Here is a 19,821-nt window from a genome sequence, read left to right on the forward strand (position 1 = left end):
GTCTCTTGAAACATAAATGAAAATAATTGTAAATGGAAGAAAATAGAGTGAAAAGAATATGTTATTTATAAAGTAATGTTACAACTTTTCATTATTTTTTTCTATAATAACAAGAACTTTAAAGAGTTAGATTGCCATAAAACTTTAAATGTTAATTTAAAAATATGTTTCTGTTGCACCCGATAGTTCTTGAAGATGCCACTTCTCTGTTATGGACAATTTGCCCTTGTGAAATGTTTGTTGTGTCTTCAGGCTTCCAAATAAGCTAAATGTTGGGAAAACAATATGCATAAAGTAACCTGGTGATTTTGTTCATTCGTCACTTCAGACTCGACATTCATGAATTAATAAATAAATGCTCTGATGTCAAGCCAAGCAGGTGACACATTTTTGAACCATGGCTTCTGCACAATACATCTGGGTTATTTACAAAGTGCATTCGTCACATATGAAATAATGTTTCATGAGGAAGACGGTCCAGTGACTTGTAAGTACCTGTCCCCCCCATCCTTGCTGCTAGCACACAGGCGCTGTACTTCAAATTTGATTTTATTTCCACTAACTTGACAAAATGTGTCAAATTTGACAGTGATTAAAATGATATTTATATTGCACGGAAAGTATAAGAGGTCTTCAGCATAAAATACTGCTCTGATGAGCAAGTATAAATCACACTGAGATTAAAATGTCATCTTAGTTGAGTTGTCACATGATCTGCATGAAAAATCTCAACAGAAAGCAAGGAACTTAATGTCTTCTAAGCAGTGACAACTTGGATTTGCTCCACGGCACAGGTATCTCTTCATATCCAGGTATCAGCTGTTGGCTTTACGCCCTTCTTGCTTATCAAGGAGCCGTTTTGAACCCTGCTGCCCCAGTGTTCTCGTGGATGGTGGCCTTTGATTCTTCTAGATTCAGAATTTGACTCTTGTACTTCTCTTGCCAATCTTCCACAATGTACTGGTGGTAGGGGTCGTTGGAGTGCTCTTGGCGCTTGGATTTCACCGTGCTCACCAGGATAGCGACAATAATGAAAGAGAACATCCCGATCATCACCATGAGGTACAAGATGACATAGTAGAAGTTCTCAGCATCAAGTTTGGCTTGCAGGGCCTCTTGCTCAGCTGTTGTGTTCTTGCGCCAATTGTCCATGTAAGTAATAAAAATTCTCTTGAAGACATCTTCCAGCGTCTGTGTCAGATTGGACAAAGTCAGCATATCTCCTTCCTGCTGCTATTTAAATAATAAAATAGATGACCAAGGTTAAGAACACTGATTCTTTCTGCACTTGCCTACTTTAAGGGATAGAGAGAAGGGAATGCAAAAGGAGAGGTAATATAATTTCTTCTTTACCTGGCTGGTGATTGATTGAGTGCATTTTTTTTTTTTATTCTTTAAGCTTTGTATATTCACTTTATGTATTTTTGCATGCATGACATTTTACAACAAAAGTTTGATGGAATGGTGCGTGGGTGGCTCAGTTGGTTAAGCATCTGACTCTTGATTTCCGCTCAGGTCATGATCTCACGGTTAATGAGTTGGAGCCACACATCAGGCTCCATGCTGGTAGTGCAGAGCCTGCTTGAGATTCTCTTTCTGCCTCTCCCCTGCTCGCTTTGTATCTCTCTCTCTCTCAAAATAAATAAACATTTTTTAAAAAGTTTGCTGGAGGATATATAACTATATATAGCATCCCAATTTATATATGTGAATAAGTGTAAACATGCAAATGAAAATGGAATGAATACTGGAAATAAATAGTTCAAAATGTTAATAGTGGGTGGTGTACCTAACATTTTTGCCTTCTTTATACTTTTCTTTTTTTAAAGTGTTTTTATTTATTTCTGAGAGAGAGAGACAACATGAGCAGAGGAGGGGCAGAGAGAGAAGGAGACACAGAACGTGAAGCAGGCTCCAGGCTCTGAGCTGTCAGCACAGAGCCCGACGCGGGGCTCGAACCCACAAACCGCGAGATCATGACCTGAGCCAAAGTCAGACACTTAAGAGACTGAGTCACCCAGGCTCCCCTCTTTATACTTTCCTCACGTCCCAAGTTCTCATGAAGCACCTTGCCCTACTTTGTTTCTAAATGGACCAGTCACCTCACAATGGCTAGCATAATGCCTTATTCATAACAGGCGTTCAACAGATGAAGGAGGCAATGACTCATGTCTGGTCCGTGTTTGCAGAGGATTATGGGGCCAGGATTGCAAGGAGCACTGACGGACGTTGCAGTCTGTTCCATCCCCTTTGTCTTTGGAAAAGTGTGTTTTATCCAAGTATCCCGCAGGGAGGAGTGTGTCCATCCACATTTGACAGAAGCATCTTAAGTAAGTGGCACAAAGCAATGACCTGAGAGATCATATTTCTCAAATCCACCTCTCCTCTACATCCTTACTGGCACTGACCAGCCACCGACACCTTTCACCTGGATGACGCCATGCAGTGCAATGCAACCCTCCCCCAAACTGTCTCCTGGGGCATATCTGTCCCTCCCTGCCATGTACAGCAGTCACTGTGCTCTTTTGAAGAAGGAAATGAGATCAGGAGCATCTCGGTGGCTCAGTAAGTTAAGCGTCCAGCTCTTGATTTCGGCTCAGGTCATGATCTCATGGTTCATGCGTTCAAGCCCCTGTTGGGCTCTGCACTGACAGCATAGAGCCTGCTTGGGATTCTCTCTCTCCCTCTCTCTGTCTCCCTCTCCTTTTCTAAATAAATAAATAAACAAACATTTATAAAAAAGAAGAAAATGAGATCATATCCCCTTGCTTTTAATACGATTCAATACCTTCCTGTCATTCTTAAAATAAAATCCCAATTCCCTAGTGGGGTTTACCTGGCTTGGCCTGAGTTGGCCCCCAACCACCTCCCCAGTTATTCTATCCTCATGATGACTGGTCATTCGCACCTCTAAGTCAACCAACATTCTCCTGCTTCGGGACATTTGCACATTCTCTTCCCTCAACCTGGAATAGCTTTTCCTTTCTCTTCCCTCTGCTACGCCCTTAGCCTTTTGGCCCCAGCTTAGCCGTCACTTCTGAGAAAACTCACTGGCCCTTCTCTAAATAAGCTCCACCCCCTACCACCACCACTTTTCTCCAATAGCATCTTTTTTTTTTCTTCAAAGCCCTCTTCACAATAGGTGCTAACTCCGTGTATATCACTGGTGTTTCTGTGTGATTACTGGCTTCTGGTGTCATCTTTCCTACTCAACTGCCATCTCTATGAGACAGGGCTCATCTCGCCTTTGCCTACCGTGGTATGGCGAATGTCTCCATAGAGCCTGACACATCAAAGGCACACAGTGGATGTTCAATGAATAAATTAGTGTGCCAGACACAGGCGAGGCATTGGAAGGGCAGAGATGACGAATGTGAGGTCTCTGCCTGTGGAGGCTCAGAGTGGCAGGAATGCTGCAAACAAACAGCAACGAGAAGTACAAAGGGTTGTAAGAGGCATGGACAACGTGTTAAGGACGCTCAGAGAATGGAGCTGAACATGGTTCGTGGATGGAGCACGCAGAGGTGAACAGATCCGGAAGGAATGTAGACAGGAGGTGAATTTGTGATGGGCCAGGACCTATGGACAGGTTCACCCAGGCGGTAAGAGCCCAAATAGTGGGTTCGGTGAATGCCCTTCTGAAAACAGTGTCCACTCTCTCCAACAGGTCGTGCCTTTCCTCTTATAAGGAGAGATGTTTCAGATCTCCCTACCCGCGGGAGGGACCCAAGCAGACTTCCAGGTCTTTCTCTGATGCCTTCCCAATATTTCACTCATTGAGAATTACTGTAACTAAGTTAACAGGCTTTTTTTCCAATCTGATGTTTTAAGTCCAATTATTCAGAGAGCTCTCCTTCTCCCCTCCACAGAAAGCCTAGAGAGTTGAAAAGAAACTTAACAAGTAGATGACTGCCTGCAAATACATGCATGTGTTCCAAGCAATGGAACAGAGACATGTTTTCTCACCCTTAAAATAATACAATTCACTGTGAGAGAGTATGGCTAAGCTGGTTTTAATCTTACACAAGACATCACCACAGGCCCCCTGCCCCTTACAGAGACAAGATCTACTCATCTGGTGGGAATTTTATGTTTATCTATTTTAATAGAGGGGGGGGTGGGGGAGCAGCAGAGAGAGAGGGAAACGCAGAATCTGAAGCAGGAGCCTGAAGTGGGGTTCGAATTCACAAGCCATGAGATCATGACCTGAGCTGAAGCTGGACACTTAACCGACTGAGCCACCAGGCACCCCTATAAACTTCTTAAAAAAGGAAATAGATTGCTTTATTACTTAATTTCTCAAACAGTAAAGAATTTGCAATAAAAGCTTACCTAGGCAGTGCTTGAGCCGTAGGAAACCCCCTGCTACAAAGCCAGGCAGCTCTCAACCTCGTGGCTGGTATTGGCAAGTTCTCTGGGACCATGAAATCTCAGCCTGCTGGGCACCTTCAGCTCGCAGCTGACCAAGCCTTTGTTAGCTGCAATCTGCAATCTAGGCGTTTATGAACCCAAATGTTTAATCTAATCTTATGTGGAAAGTTAAATACCGACCGGCAGTTGGGAAGTAAACTTGGTGCCCAACAGGGTGTGCCTGCTTGGAGTCTGCCATTGGGTAGGGCAGTACATGTCTCTCCCTCAGGCCCCGCGATGCCAACTCCACCCAGGATGTTGCCTGGGCACAGTGAGCCACCCTCCTCAGGAAAAGGATTCACCGACAGCACCGTTTCCCACAGGACTTGTGCCCAGGGAAAGCATCCCAAAGAGGTGACATGAACGTGGCGATCTTTGGGTGGGTGTGGCTGGAAGGGAAGGCCAGTATGCCTCCAGGCAAGCGCCCCTATCCTGACCACCTCCTCATGTTCCTAATTTTGTGTAAATACCCCTTTTGGAGACAGTTCACAAGTGACCTTAGAGTCGCATTTTTATCTTGTAGAATGGAAGCTGGCCACCAGGAAGGTATAATACAAAACACATAGAAGCAAGTCCAGTGAAGTATATAAAGACTTCAAAAGAGCCGAACACTTTCTACTTACCAAAACATCCTTCTCTATCTGGCAGGAGTCCTTGGGATTGGACAGAGTGGGGCTTGGCAAGAGCTAACACCTATTGAGTGTTAGCAGGTGCCAGGTCCTTCTCAAATGATTTAATCATATGAGTCTCTTGCAGTCATTGTCACAACCCAATGCAATGGTACTCTGTGGTTTACAGCTAAGGAATCCAAGCACAGAGAGGTCAAGGTCATCTCAAGATGACATAGAGGCAGAGCCAGGATTAGAATCTAACTCTGAATGGTGGCTGCAGTAGTGACACACGACTAAAATCACTTGAAGATCGTCAGGTTGTCCGTGACTCTGTCACATGCAAAGTAAGATTAGCTTTGCTTTACGATGGAATCTTCTCAACAAACAGTGCTCTGAGCAATGTGGCTTGAAATGCACTGGGTGCCAAGAAGAAGGTGGCTAGGATATAAAATTATCTACAAATTGTAGTTATAGTAGTAGGCGTGATCTAAAGAAATAGCAGGATCTCTGTAACTGTTCGCCAATTTCTCACAACAACGTTTGTCCACATAGACTGTCTTCACTGAACACGATTAGGCAAACTCAACCAGAAAAAATGGTTTGATGGTTCATTTGGGCCGACCGTGTCTCCAAAGAAACAGATGCCTCGCAAATGGCTCCCAGGGAAAATCCAGCGGGTAACTGTGCCACCTGCTGGTGGAAACAGGGAACAGAGACCAGTCTCTCCCTTATTCCTAAATCAGCGTTGGCCATTTAACTTGTCTTGAATTCTCCTACTGCATAGACGAGGGGGATCAGAACAGTGTGCAAGTCTATACTTCCGTAATTTGAGGCAGAACTGGAAGGCAAGATACAGAGGCTGAGAGCTTGGCTTTAGAGGCTGACAAACCAAGTGAGAAAATTGCTTAGCGTTTCTGATCTCTGGATTCTTCATTTGTAAAATGGAGAGAATAAAAGTTCCTGCCTCACTAGGTTGTCATCAAAATTAAATGAGATCATGAGTGTAAAGCACTGAGTACAGAACTTGACACATAGTAAGATAGGAAGCGTTTCATACATATTAGCTTTTACTGTTATTTTTAGGAGAAATAAGCAAGAGGACATGGCAGTGAGAAGCAGAACTTAACCGTGCCTCACCAAGGAAATGAACATTCTAGCACTATGTGAAGAGTAGCAACTTAGTGGTTTATTTTTAGATAGTTCTTACTCAGGCCCTGATACGCAATTCACATAAGTGGAATGAACTGTGGTCCTGACAAAATGAATGCAGAAGTGGAGTGTAAATATGACTCAAGTGTCAGTTGCAGGCTGAAGAAGAAAATAGAAGGAGGACAAAGATGTTTCATGCCTCCCTCTGACAGGCTTCAGCCCCCTTGGCCTCTGCAAAAGCCTCTTGATAGATTTCTCTCTGCACTGTCCCCAAAAGGGGAGTAAAATGGTATCTGCCAGAAAGCAAGGTACATAAAAGCAAATGTTTCCTTTGAAAGTAAAATTGCAACCCACACTTTTACAGAGCTCCTCTGCCTACATATGGCATATGTTTTTAAAGCCCAGGGAGTTGAGATTGCTTTTGGATTTAAAATTGGGTGCTATTCAATTCCACATCCAGCACTAACAAACCCCAAATTCCTTCAAAAGGTAAGAACAGTGGAAGACCTTGTTTAGAATTGAGCCTGCTTTTCAAGGTACTAATACTCTTTTAGGTACTGATACAAACCAAAAGGCTTCTTTAAGTGGAACACAACTGCTAATGACAAGTAATGGCGAACACAGAAAGTTGGGTAATTGAAGAATTTCAAATCAGTTAGTGCCTGTCTGTCTCAAGTGCCTCCTGCCTGCTAGGAGATATCTTGCATAGGCTTTATTCGCTGACCTCCTGATATGGTAGGTTAAGTCTACATCTACATCCTCTCCCCTTCTCCACACCCTCCCGGTACACCACAATTTAGGGGTAAATCCAACTTCAGATTTTGCATTTCTGTAGTAATAGAAATATTGTTCTTTGATGACCCAAGTAATGAGCTGTAATTAACTCTCTCTTATACAAGTTTTGTTTTACAAGGAATAAATTATGATTTTATTTATTTTTGCTGTCTTTGACTCTTTTCCTATACACTTCGATGGCTCAACATCATTGCTCATTAGAGAAATGAATTTACAACCACAATGAGATATCACGACACACCTACTAGAATGGCTAACGTCTCTGTTTTGTTATTTTTTTGTTTCAAAATTTTATTTAAATTCTAGTTAGTTAACATGTAGTGTAATATTGGCTTCAGAAGTAGAATTCAGTGATTCATCACTTACATACAACACCCAGTGCTCATCATAACAAGTGCTCTCCTTAATACTCATCACTTATTTAGCCCATCCTCCACCCACCACCCCTCCAGCAACCCTCAGTTTGTTCTCTGTAGTTAAGAGTCTCTTATGGTTTGCTTCCCTCTCTCTCTTTCTTTTCTTTCTTCCATTATGTCCATCTGTTTTGTTTCTTAAATTCCACATGTGAGTTAAATCATATGGTATTTGTCTTTTTCTGACTGACTTATTTCCCTTAGCACAATACTAAGCTCCATCCACGTCATCGCAAATGGCAAGATTTCATTCTTTTTGAGGGCTGAGGAATATTCCATTGTGTATATTTACCACATCTCTATCCATTCATCAGTTGATGGACATTTGGGCTCTCTCTATTGTTTGGTTATTCTTGATAATGCTGCTACAAACAGTTACCACCCGGCCTTAACAATCCCATTTCTACTTATCCAAGATAAGCGAAAAAAAAGTATGCCCACAAAGACATGTGAATGTTCATAGCAGCTTTATTTGTAATAGCTAAAGACTGGGAATAACCCAAATATCCCTCAATAGATAAATAGGTAAACAAATTGTGGTATATCTATACAACAGAAAATTGCTCAACAATAAAAAGAAACAAACTAGTGATGCAAGCAGCAATGTGGATAAATCTCGAAAATATTTTTCTGAACAAAAGAAATAAGACACAAAAAAAGCTATATTGCAGGATTCCATTTCTAGAAATTCTAGAAGGGGCACAAGTAATCTATAGTCATAGAAAGCGGATCAGTTGTTTCCTGGGGCCAGGTAAGGGGAAGACTGACTGCAATAGATATAGAGAGAGCTTTATGGGGTAACTGAATTGTTCTATATCTTGATTTTGGTGGTAGTTACTAGGTACACACATTTGTCAAAATTCAATGAACGGTACCCTTAAAATGGGCACATGTAGGGGCCCCTGGGTGGTTTAGTCAGTTAAGCACCTGACTCTTGATTTTGGCTCAGGTCATGATTTCAAGGTTTGTGGGTTCCAGCCCCATGTTGGGCTCCGTGCTGACCTCTCTTTCCCCCTCTCTCTGCCCCTCCCCCACTAACACTCTCTCTTGCTCTCAAAATAAATGGATAAGCATTTTAAAAATGGGTACATGTAACTTTGTATAAGCTATATGACAATAAAGTTGATTTCTTAAAAATCCATGTTTATGTAGTTGACTTGTAAGTTTATATCCCCAGACCAGTCCTCTCCTCTGAATTTCAGACTCTGAACTTCAGACTCAGATGTCCAAATGCTTGCTTGACATTTTCACGTGGATGTCCAATGGGCATCTCAACTTCAAGGTCCAAACCGAACCTTTAATTCTCCCCCCAAATCTGCTCCTCCCACTGCTCCATAAGTTCCTTAGGCCAAAATGCTAAGAATTTGTGTTGATTCCTTTCTTTTCCTCACCTCCCTGTTGGAGAAGATCCTCAAAAATGTGTGACCACTGACTGACCTGTGAGCTGGACAGGGGCACTTGGAGGCTCCTTGTTCCCCACCCTGTCCTTGGAATGTGGGTTCTGCTCTCCTTTCCTGCTCCCAGAGGCTGCTCCAAGGACACAACCTTGATATGGTGATGGGGTGTTGAGAACACCTGCACAGCACATGTGTCCAGATCCAATTAAGGCCTCTCTATAAACTGTTAAGATTTGGAAAGTAGGTGCAGGGATCTATTCTCCTTGAAGCCACCCAAGGGAAGGTTCATATGTAGGTTCTCTTTGGAACTTTAAAATTGCCACCTACCAACCTGGAGTGGCCACCTCTCTCTTTGTTTTCCCCCTGCCCTCTGAGTACAGAGATTGGCTTCAGGTTATACCAGAGAAGCTCCTGGAAGGGTTGTAAACCAACACTCACACAACCAATCTGTTAGCAAAGACTGTTGACTGCCTCCTATCAAAGAAAACTCTTGAGCCTGGGAGCCTGGGTGTATGAATTTGCCTATTCAGTCCACTGAACCCACCAAAACCTTAGCAACCCATCCCAACCTTTTTGAAAAAAAACATGCTGGGACTTTTGTGTTATTAACTAGTGTGAGAACCAAATGCAAAGAAAAATCACAATCCATTTCATAAACCAACCAGACACCTGTTCTCAGAATCTTGCCCTTTTTTTTGTACTTTCCCCCAGTTGCCCTGAACCTTCTACTTCTTCCCATTTCTGCATAGACAAGTTCTTTAGAAAGCAATAAATTCAGCTTTGTTTGTTACTGCTCTAGTGGTTTTGTGTTTTAATTTGATACCTCAAAAGACATTCCAAGTCAGTGTCTTTTCTTCAAACCACCCTTAGCTCATGGCTGAACTGTGTCATGTTTTGGTCATTGCCTTCAGCTTTCCACTCATTGTCCCCATTGATCCACTTCTAAGAGAGAGTAGGGTGATCTTTTAGAAACATAAATCAGAACATGCTATTCCCTGTATAAACCTCTCCACTGCTTTCCAATCATCTTCAGAATAAAGTCAAGAATGCCTGATGTGATAGAGAACCTAGCCCCTGGTCCCCTCTCTGACATCTTCTTCCTCTTATAGTCTGATCCTACTTCCCTGCCCTTCTCATTTTTCTGCTGTAGTATCTGTATTAGTTTCACACTGTTGGTATAACAAATTACCACAAACTTCATGACTTAAAATATCACAAATTTATTATCTTAAAATTCTGGAAGTCAGAAGTCAAAGTGTTGGTAGGGTGGTTCCTTCTGGAGACTCTGAAGGGAGAACTTGTTTCCTCTAGAGGCTGCCCTAATTCTGTGGAAGGGGTGGTGGCCCTTCCTCATATCATGCCAACCTCCGCTTCTACCATCACATCTTCTTACCTCTAACTGACCTTCCTGCCTTCCTCTTCTAAGACTTTGTTATAGTATTTGGCCTTCCCAGACAATCCAGGATAATCTTCTCCAGACTACCAATTCAGTGACAACTGCAAACTCCCTTTTACCACATAAGGTAACATATTGATAGGTTCCAGGGATTAGGGTGTAGATGTCTTTGAGGGGCCATTATTCAGCCTGCCAAAGCACCTTTGCATTGCTGTTCCCTCTGCCTGGAATGCTCTTCCTGAGTATCTTAACACAGCTCACTTCCTCATTCAAGTAACATCTTCTCAGACAGGTTTTATCCCCCAGTCCCAATCTGTAATACTGACACCGCTCTCCCCCACACCCTCCCTCATCCTGTTTTATTTTTCATGTAGCATTGTTTATTGTCTGAGTTGTGCAAGGCTGCTGCATACTGTGGCATAGGTTGGGGGGGGGGGCAGAAAAGAAGGACACCACTCAGAGTGGAAATGGAGTCTGTGCACAGCCTGCACCCTTTGGGTGCATGGCACCTTTGAATTCTGAAGCCCTATTTTATTGAAACCCTATTTTATTGCTTGCTGTTTACTTTTCCTGTCTCTAATAGAACTTGAGCTCCATGACAGCAAGAACTTGGTCTGTATTGCTTTTTTCAGAGTCTGGTTGAACAGAAGCTCTCACTGTTTCCCAAACTCCCAGAAAAGATGGCAATTCTAGATTCTGACGCTGATGAAACGAACAACCCCACCTATTTACAAGGTAGCGAGATTATTGTTCCAATCAAAAAGATACCTGGGATAGGAACTTTGCATCATTTCAAAAGCATTAACGATACTTGAAGTTTCTAAATGGGACTCATAAAACAGGAAGCTTTCCTTGATAGTTTTAGCATGAGCATAATAGTTTTGTGAAAAGTTGGAGCTGGTTGTGCTGAGAAACCACTGGTACTTCCATGCATCTGCACCCTGAGCATGTAATTTCTCTATGCCCAGCTTCAGATTCTAGATGAGATGACTGTGGTTCTGGAGCAGTGACTCAATTTGACTCAAGAGTTTCTCAAATGTTCTCTCTTCTTTAAGTTAAAAACAAGCTTGAACATTCCCAACAAATATGGCTTCCTCAAGAACTTCACTCCCCAAACATGTTGGGGCTTCTTTTGTTTAGCAACAGAGGAGGTAGGATGTTTTTGAGATGCTTTTTTGGAAAGAGCAAACTGGGCTTTGTTAAAGTGTAGCCTCTTCAGATGGAGCCTTCACCCAACGCACTCCCCCAGCTTTGCTGGCTTAGTGCTTCTGGGGGTGAGAATCTGGCCACAAAGAAGCAGAAGGCCTACCTCACAATCGAAAGTCAGAGGACCCCTCAGCTTCTTCGTGCTCTAATTTCCTTGACAAGACTCCACTTCAGCAAAGCACACAGAGACAAAGGACACAGAGACAGATATCAGCAGCCCAAGGCAGGGTATTGTCTTTAATCTCTGATAGTGGAAATGAAAGCACCATGGAGCATGTGAGAGTTGTATGTCACCCCAGAATCCCCAGTGGCATTTTTACCTGGGGCATTAATCTGGAGTGAAATGACACTTTCTACCATTATACTAGAGTTACTACACAAAGATGATTTTCAATGAGGAAGAGAATCCAAGCGAACAGAGACCAATCCTCAGCTTGCAGATATGTGGGAGTCAAAACTGTATGAACAGGTGAGAGGAGGGCCTAGAGTTCGAGGGACGGCCATGGGGCTTCACTCCCAGGAGCTGTGGAAGGCCCACGGGCCCTTTTAGGGAAAGCAGATCAACGTGGAGAAAGAGACAGAGGAAGGGGTCTTCTTTTTGGTTTTGCCAAGGATCAGGCCTATGTTTGCTGAGAACCCAGGTCCTGTTTGTGAACCCAAGAAAATTCTTTCCAGATGTGGCCTTGGCAACGTCTCTACTCATTCTCATGCCCTTCACATGGACACTGTGTTGAGTGGGTTTTCTCTGGAGCTTCCGTGTCTAATTCTAAGACAGAATCCTGGGGCTGGAGGGTCTCCAGAAGAAGACACCCTCCCCCCAGGCACTCCTTTGGGAACAACCACCCCATGGACTCCCAGCTCTCCTGCCCTCCTGACACACTCAGGGCTGCCCTCAGTGAGGGACATGTGTTAAACCCAATCACCTGCTCCCTTACTCAATCTCTTCTAAGAATTCTGTCTCCTCAAACATTTAGAACAAACCCATGATCCCTTGCCTGGTGGAGAAAACCATCTCCAGGCCTTTGGTGGGTTCCAAAGTGTGGCAACTTGAAGAATTTGCTTCACTTCAGACCTGTCAGGACGGCCACTATCAAAAAATCAAAACACAAATGTTGGCAAGGATGTGGAGAGGTTGGAACCTTTGCACACTGATGGTGGAAATGCAACCTGGTACAGTTGCTACACGAAACAGGCTTCTAAAAATGTAAAACTAGAACTACCATACGATTCAGCAATCCCGTTCTGGGTATTTATCCAAAACAATTGAGATCAGGATCTCAAAGGGATATCTGCATTCCCACGTTCATAGTACCACTATTTACAACAGCCAAGAAGCAGAAACCACCTACGAGGTCACTAACAGATAAATGGATGAAGAATATGTGCTATACACACACACAATGGGATATTAGTCAGCCTTTAAAAAGAATAAAATTCTCTATTATGGACAACATGGATCACCCTTGAGGACATTATGCTGAGTGAAGTAAGCCAGTCACAGAAAAACAAACACTGACTGTTTCCACTTATATGAAATACCTAAAAAAATCAATTCAGAGAATGAGAGAGTAGAATGGTGGTTGCTGGGCACCAGAAGGAGGTAGAAATGAGGAGTTACTACCTAATAGGCATAAAGTTTCAGTCAAGCAAGATGAAAAGTGTCCAGAGGTCTGCTATCCAACAATAAAGAGTCAACAATGCTGTATTGGGCACTTAAAGATCATTGATAGGGTAGATCTCATACAAAAATGTTCTTACCACAATAGAATAAAATGAAAAATGAAAGCTTCTGCTTCTGATTAGCAACCTCAAGGAGAGAGTACACATGCATCCAGAAAAGGGACGGTTTGGGGGCACCTGCTGTCCAGCTCTGGAGAATTCCTGACAATCACTTTCTAATTTATGATCTTTCAAGCTTGATAGACAGGGTGTTTATAATAGGTTCCCCTCTGCTAGAGTTAGAGAAACAAAATCTAAACCAGAGGCTGCGGTGTTCAAAACAACCACACTGTGTCCCCATAGCACTATCAAGCGTGCATGACTCATAAAGCCACTAAATCCAAAGGTGTTCAGGTCTGTGCAGCTGGTGGAAAAAGCCTGGGTGGGAGGAGCCCTCTTCCTTGCCGGCGCCAACTGCCAACAGCCCTTGGCAAGGGTTTGGGTTTATTTCTTTGTTGATTTTTATTTTAGAGGGTGATGGATACAACCATTCTTTTTATTTTATGTTATTTGAATTCAAGTTAGCTAACACATAGTGTAATCATGGTTTCGGGAGTAGAATTTAGTGATTCATCACTTACCTGCAACCATTCTATATATTTCTTTTTTATTTTTATTTTGAAATCATGATAGACTCAGAGGAAGTTGCAAAAATGTTGAGTCCCATGTCCCCTTCCCCTAACTTGGTGAGATCATTCATAACTATATTATCAAAACCAGGAAACCTGGGGCAGCTGGGTGGCTCAGTCAGTTGAGCGACCAACTTCAGCTCAGGTCATGATCTCATGGTTGGTGAATCTGAGTCCCACATCTGGCTCCGTGCTGACAGTTCGGGGGCCGCTTGGGATTTTCTCTCTCCCTTTCTCTCTCTCTGCCCTTTCCCTGCCCGCTCTCTCTCTCACACAAGTAAATATTAAAAAAACAAAAAACAACAACAACAACAACAAAAAAACAGGAAACCAACACTGGTACGGTGCTGTTATCTAGCCCACAGACTGAATTCAGATTTTCACTGTTTTTACCTGCACTCATCTGCGTGTGTGTGTGTATAATCTGATGCAACTTCATCTGACGTATAGATTCATGGAATGAGCACCATAATTAGGGTGAAAACTGCCCATCACCATTAAGGAACTGACCTTTATATGCCTCTCTTTACATTCACACCCCTTACTCCTATCTCTATTCCCTGGTTGCCTTCTTTATAAATCTGTCACTTCTAGAATGCTCTATACTGGGATTATACAGTATATAAGCCTTTGAGACTGGCTCTTTTCCCACTCAGCATGATGCCTTGAGATCCTTGAGAGTTGTGTATGTGAATGCTAGCTGCTGAATAATACCCCAGTAAACAGATGTTCAACCACTCATCTGCTGAAGGGTATCTGAGTTGTTTTTGAGTTGTTTCCAGTCTTTTGCTATTGTGAATAGAGCTGTTATGAACATTTACATACAGATTTGGGTGTGAGTGTTACATTTTCATTTCTTTGAGATAAACATTCAAGAGTGTACTTGCTGGGTCAGATCACAGATGCGTGTTTAGTTTGATAGGAAACTGCCAAATTAGTTTTTGGAGATGCTGTACCGTTTTACATTCTGACCAGCAATGCACGAAAATTCTAGTTGCTCCGTATCCTCACCAGCAAAGCTCTGTGTTTTGGACTCATAGGTAGGAATCCCCAGGACTCTAGAAGCCTCATGCTATATGAGGCGTTAAAGATTATACAGTCTAGCCCATTGATTCTACACAGGAAGGAACCAGGTGCTGAGGAAGGACCTGACCATCTCTTCTTCTCCCTTCATCCAATTCTTCTGTTATTATTACTACCTTCCTTGTTTCCCAATGGACAGGCTAAGCTGTCTCCGTTTTTTGACATCTCTGGAAACTTGTCAAAGGTTGGGCAGGACCTAAGAGCCTTTTCAAGCCCAGGAAATTTGACCTTGTGCTTTGTTACCATTGAAGAAACCAGGCTCCAGCCGCACTTTCCAATTCTCACACTGCGCTTAATGTATTGTCTTCTCTCAGGAAACTGCTAACAGCACCGAAGTTCAAATACAATCTGAAGTCACAGCCCATAGCCAACTTTCCCAGGCTCACCTGGCCTCCTGCCCAGCAATAATGTCGACGTCCGTTGCTTCTAGCTGAGCTACAATCATTTATTGAGAACCTACTGTGTGCCAGGCAGTGTGAGAGGCACCCTATGTCCCATGCCTCTGGTCTTTACCCAATCTGCAAGGCTGGTAACAATGAGCCCCATCTGACAGATAAGGAAAAATGACTAGGAAAGTCATGATCTCAGACTCAAACATTTTAGAATAAAAGACCAAGGTATAGATAGTTATTTTACACAGCTGCTCATGGCACAACATATATACAATACTGTTTGGGGATGACCAAAGTGGCCTTTCTTGTCAGTTTCTGAGCTTAAATGAGTCCTGTGCCTCTCTCAGGGTTTTACACCTGAAACTCGCATAGCAGACACCAGGTGGCGCCATCGCTGAGCTTTTCCCACTGCGCCCACCAGCCGTTTTTCACAGAAGCCCTCTGCTGACTCTCATACCAATCTATCACGGTGCATACCTCCGCTCAACTATAGCAATGCTAGCACATTAAACTCTCTCTTTTAAAAAAAAAAAAAAAAGCAGATATCCCTGTCTTCTTAGAAATCAAATCATTAAATATTAACATCTGCACATCTTTCTAAAAGGGTTGCACTTACCAGCAAAAAGCAAAGAAATGCATCTAGACAGAATATAGAACCTTCTCACTAAACATCAACTGTTTAAAATTGCTGGTTACTCTAACTTCAACTTTTCCATATATGGATGTTCTTGAGAAACCGATAACTGCTCCAGACCCTTACTGCATTTTGAATGATAAGAAGCCATGAATTTTCTTTGCAGTTCTCAGCGGAGATGAAGTTAAAACATTATCTGCGGTTTTGTTTACTACTGAGCTTGTTTGGGGATATTTTAAGAACTAAAGCCCTCTTGTTTGGCTCGCTGATGCCCAGCTCCTTATAATCTCCTAATTGCCCTGTTTCTTCCTGTGTGGATGAATTACGTTCTGGCTTTTTTGTTCTCCCAAATGAAAACACAGAAGGGAAAGGCAAGTACTTATTACATGCCTCTGGTCCCTGAGCCCCCTTATTTTCCTAATTCAGGTATATCCTATTCAAGAATTCTTCTTCTTCCTAGTTCTCTTTTCTCTGAAGTTTCAACCAGCTGCCCAACTTGTACCAAGTTTGTCTGGGAATTCTTTTCCATTCTGCATCCTGGGAATCTCCTTGATCCCAGGCAAAGCGGGACAATTTGTGACCCGAGCTTTAAGTTGGAGCAAAAGTTAACTTGCATTGAATTTAAGATTAAAATTTGACTTCAGTCACTGTAACAGGCTTCCTTCTCCAGCACAGACCCATTATTCATTCATTTGTTCAGAAGATGTGTACTAAGTAAACCTCAACTCTCTCTGCCATCCTAGATCTATCAAAATGAGTGTTAATGTTCCACTTTTGCTGGGTTTTGATGCCAAGGATTTGTGTCATATACTTTCTAAGGCTCCCAGTGCTGGCTATAGCATCTAATCCAAACAGATGCTTCATTAATAGTTAGTAAATAAAAATTTAAAAAAAGGAATACCACTCTCCCCCTCAAGGCTACTGCTTTTTTCTGGTTCCAAGAATGTCTTTCGTTTGGAACCTTACAAGCCCCTGCTTGGAGCTGAAGAGTGACTTCACAGTGTCATATGGGGTCTTGGTTATGATAGGGACCACAGTGTCCAGTAGTTTTTAGAACCTGCCTCGAATTCAAAATTCCTGGTTACCCTTCTGGGACTAAAATTTCCCCAAGTTTGTTTTCCGTGGGGTTTAGATTTATATTTATGAGAAGCTAGCATTTAGGAGGAACCCATAACTCAAGAGCAATCTTAATTTTGCACCAGACCTCAAAATTTCAGAAGAGGAGGTAGTGGTTGCACGAGTGGGAGAAAGGAATTTGCCGGAGAGATTGTCCTCTATTCCCAAATAAGTTCTGTCTCTCTTTCCCAGCCAGACTCTCTATAAAAGGGAAAACTGGACAACAGGCAGTGGGAAAGAGTGCGTCCTGGCAACTTGCTTCGAGTCCCGTACACCATGCTGTTTACAAATTCCTGCAGCCAGCCCCGGGATCCAAATGTAGACAACTCTGTTTATGTAACTAAAATAGATGCTTATACTGTGTGATTAAGGTGGCTTGGAGAGCTGGGCCACAGTGAGGTGACATTTGCTGCCGCCGAGGCCAGAGGGGAGTACAGGGCACAGGGTCCTCTTGGGCACCAGCAGGTATAAAGTTTAGTAGATTCATTTTCCACCGGAGAAATCTCTTCCATCGGAGAAACTTCTAAGATGCATGGGAGAGCCAGAGAAGTCATGGCCTGGCATCCTTTGTCGCTGTCAGTCACAAAGGATAGAGGTTTTCATCCAAGAGGGACCAGCCCAGCACTGTCCCCTCCCCGCTACGTCCTTTCCCAGCACAATGTTTGGAGTAAGGCCCCCCTTCTGTACCACCACGAGAGGTTTCATTCCAACATGCACTGGAAAGAGGCTGGAATGTTGTCGGGTCAGTGGACATGCAGTTCAGTAAAACATTCCCTCCACCCGCCATGCCCTTCGCAGCTCTGCCCCCACTCCTTATGACCGGACGTCTCGCTCTTCTAGAAACAATACAGGTTTCCCCTCCAGACATTCCCCCAGCTCCTCCCCTGCTGGAAGAGGTGATGGCTCCCTCCTCTGGGCACTGAGGTCTCCCACTGCCGAGTCCATCCACTGCATCTCATCATCTTTATACCAGCCTTGGCCCCAGCATAGCATCCAACACAGGCAGTCAAGTTGGCCAATGACTGGTCTTATTGAGGAACAGAAAGATCATATCCAGGGCCATGGGATGAGAGCAGGAATGAGGGGGCCACACCTGCTGCTCATCACCCCATGGACTCCCCGAGCCCCAAAGAAAGAAGCCCCCATTCACAGCTGGCCATGGTCACCCGAGCTGGGCTCCCCATGGCTCTTCCTGCTCTGGTCTCTCTAGTCTTCTCAGCTTTGGAAGGAGCCCGGTACCTTGGAGCTCTTTACACACTCTTTCTTCTCCTGAGACCCGCTGTCCCACCTGCCTAGATCTACCCTCTGACTCGTCCCATTCACCCTACTGGTCACCCCTCAAATGTCAAGGAAGTTGGGGGACAACATCCTTGATAACACCTTCCCTTGGTCTCGATTAAGTCCCTTTCTTATATGTTTGCACCACATGCCAGGTGCTGCTATAATGTCTTATGTGCACTCGCCCCCCTCTTAAGGAGCAGAACTGGATTTTATCTTAGGACTATGGCCACGGCTCCCTGTGTACCCCCTCCTAGCATTACTATGACGGTGCTCAATTACTGTGTAATTATTTACTTACTGTCTACTTTCTGCTTGACCCGGGAGAACAGGAAATCCACCTTCTTCTCCGCTGTCTTTCCAATGACCAGCCCAGTTACCCGCCTTACTAGAAACAAATGAACTAATGAATGGATGGATTAATTAATCAGACAAAGGAGGCCTGGAACAATTTAGGAGAGGGAGCCTTGAGCAATCAGAATCAAGGCCACCTTGAGGTAGGCAAGACCAAGCTAGAACTTGACTGGTGGCCCACCACAAAAGGAGCTTCTAGGGCACAAAGGGTGTCTGTTCTCTGCCCAAATCAACAGGATCTTATGAGGCAACGTGTCAGAGGAGAAAAGGCAACAGAAAAAGCCCACAGTTTTAAGCTGAGTGTCTTTTTCTCTTTTTCTTTGGAAAAAAATAAACAGAAATGTTCTTCACTGAGTTCTTAAGGGGGAAGCGGGTGTCTGGGGCATGCAGCAGAAGGAAGGAAAGTTCTGGACAGTTAGCATCTCTGATCGCAGATGCAGAGTCAAGGAGGAGGAGGCCCCACTGAAGTCCCACTTGGATGCCAAACTCCCGGTGCAAGGGAGGGCACTGTGGCTGCCAGGACCCGCTTGGGCACACACAGGGGGCATTCACAGCCCATGGCCACGGCCGCTCCCGCCCGCCCTGTGCACCCCCCAGCAGCAAACAGAACTCTCTGTCTTGGTTCCTGAGTCAAGCCTGCACAGAATTAACTGTAATAATTGGCAGGTGTGCCGCTGGCTTCTGGGTTTCAATTCACCGGGGGCTCGTGAAAAAAACTGGATGTTCTGCCGCAGCCAGTATTTAGCTTGGGCTCTGAGAAGCTTCAGCTTTCCATGACGAGAAACAAACTGTGTGGCTGCAGCTGCCCTGGGCAAATAAGAGTTCCAGAACAGCCTTGGAGAAAGAGGCCCCTCTGGCCAACAATCAGTTCGCTCCTTGGGGGAGGAGGAGGAAACAGCCCTTGACCTGCTGCCCTTCTCGGGAGCACAAAATAATGGAGAAGAAAGGAGTCTTTCTGGGAGGTTTATTTTCCACCCCCAGGAAAGAAGACAGTGATCATCACCTACAGAAATTTTCTAGGGCACGAATGCCCTTGGACTTCTTTACATGAATATCTATGACAATGAGGATGCTCATCCCAACCCACAGCGGAGCCACCATTCAGCAGTAGTGATTAACCACAGTATAGGAACCAGCCACCTCCACTCCTGTACCTGTTATTTGCCCGTTGCAGACATCACTAATCAAGAGTGGTTATCTTCTCTACTGAGTCTTTTTTTTTTTTTAATGTTTTATTCA

At 43.8% G+C, this 19,821-nt stretch overlaps 1 protein-coding gene across 1 annotated transcript; it reads right to left on the reverse strand.

Annotated features, from left to right (window-relative positions):
* Nucleotides 1-772: 772 nt before the first annotated feature.
* Nucleotides 773-1,218, reverse strand: KCNE2 (potassium voltage-gated channel subfamily E regulatory subunit 2). Its single transcript, XM_077765477.1, has one exon. The coding sequence runs from the start codon at nucleotides 1,216-1,218 to the stop codon at nucleotides 847-849; it is 372 nt and encodes a 123-aa protein (XP_077621603.1). The 3' UTR covers nucleotides 773-846.
* Between the last annotated feature and the right edge of the window lie 18,603 nt (nucleotides 1,219-19,821).

This window comes from Crocuta crocuta, unplaced genomic scaffold (genome assembly GCF_008692635.1).
Source record: "Crocuta crocuta isolate KB4526 unplaced genomic scaffold, BGI_CrCroc_1.0 scaffold84, whole genome shotgun sequence".
NCBI lineage: Eukaryota > Metazoa > Chordata > Mammalia > Carnivora > Hyaenidae > Crocuta > Crocuta crocuta.

Excerpts from the sequence above, each read along its gene's own strand:
- KCNE2 (XM_077765477.1), bottom strand. The coding sequence starts at position 1,218 with ATGCTGACTTTGTCCAATCTGACACAGACGCTGGAAGATGTCTTCAAG.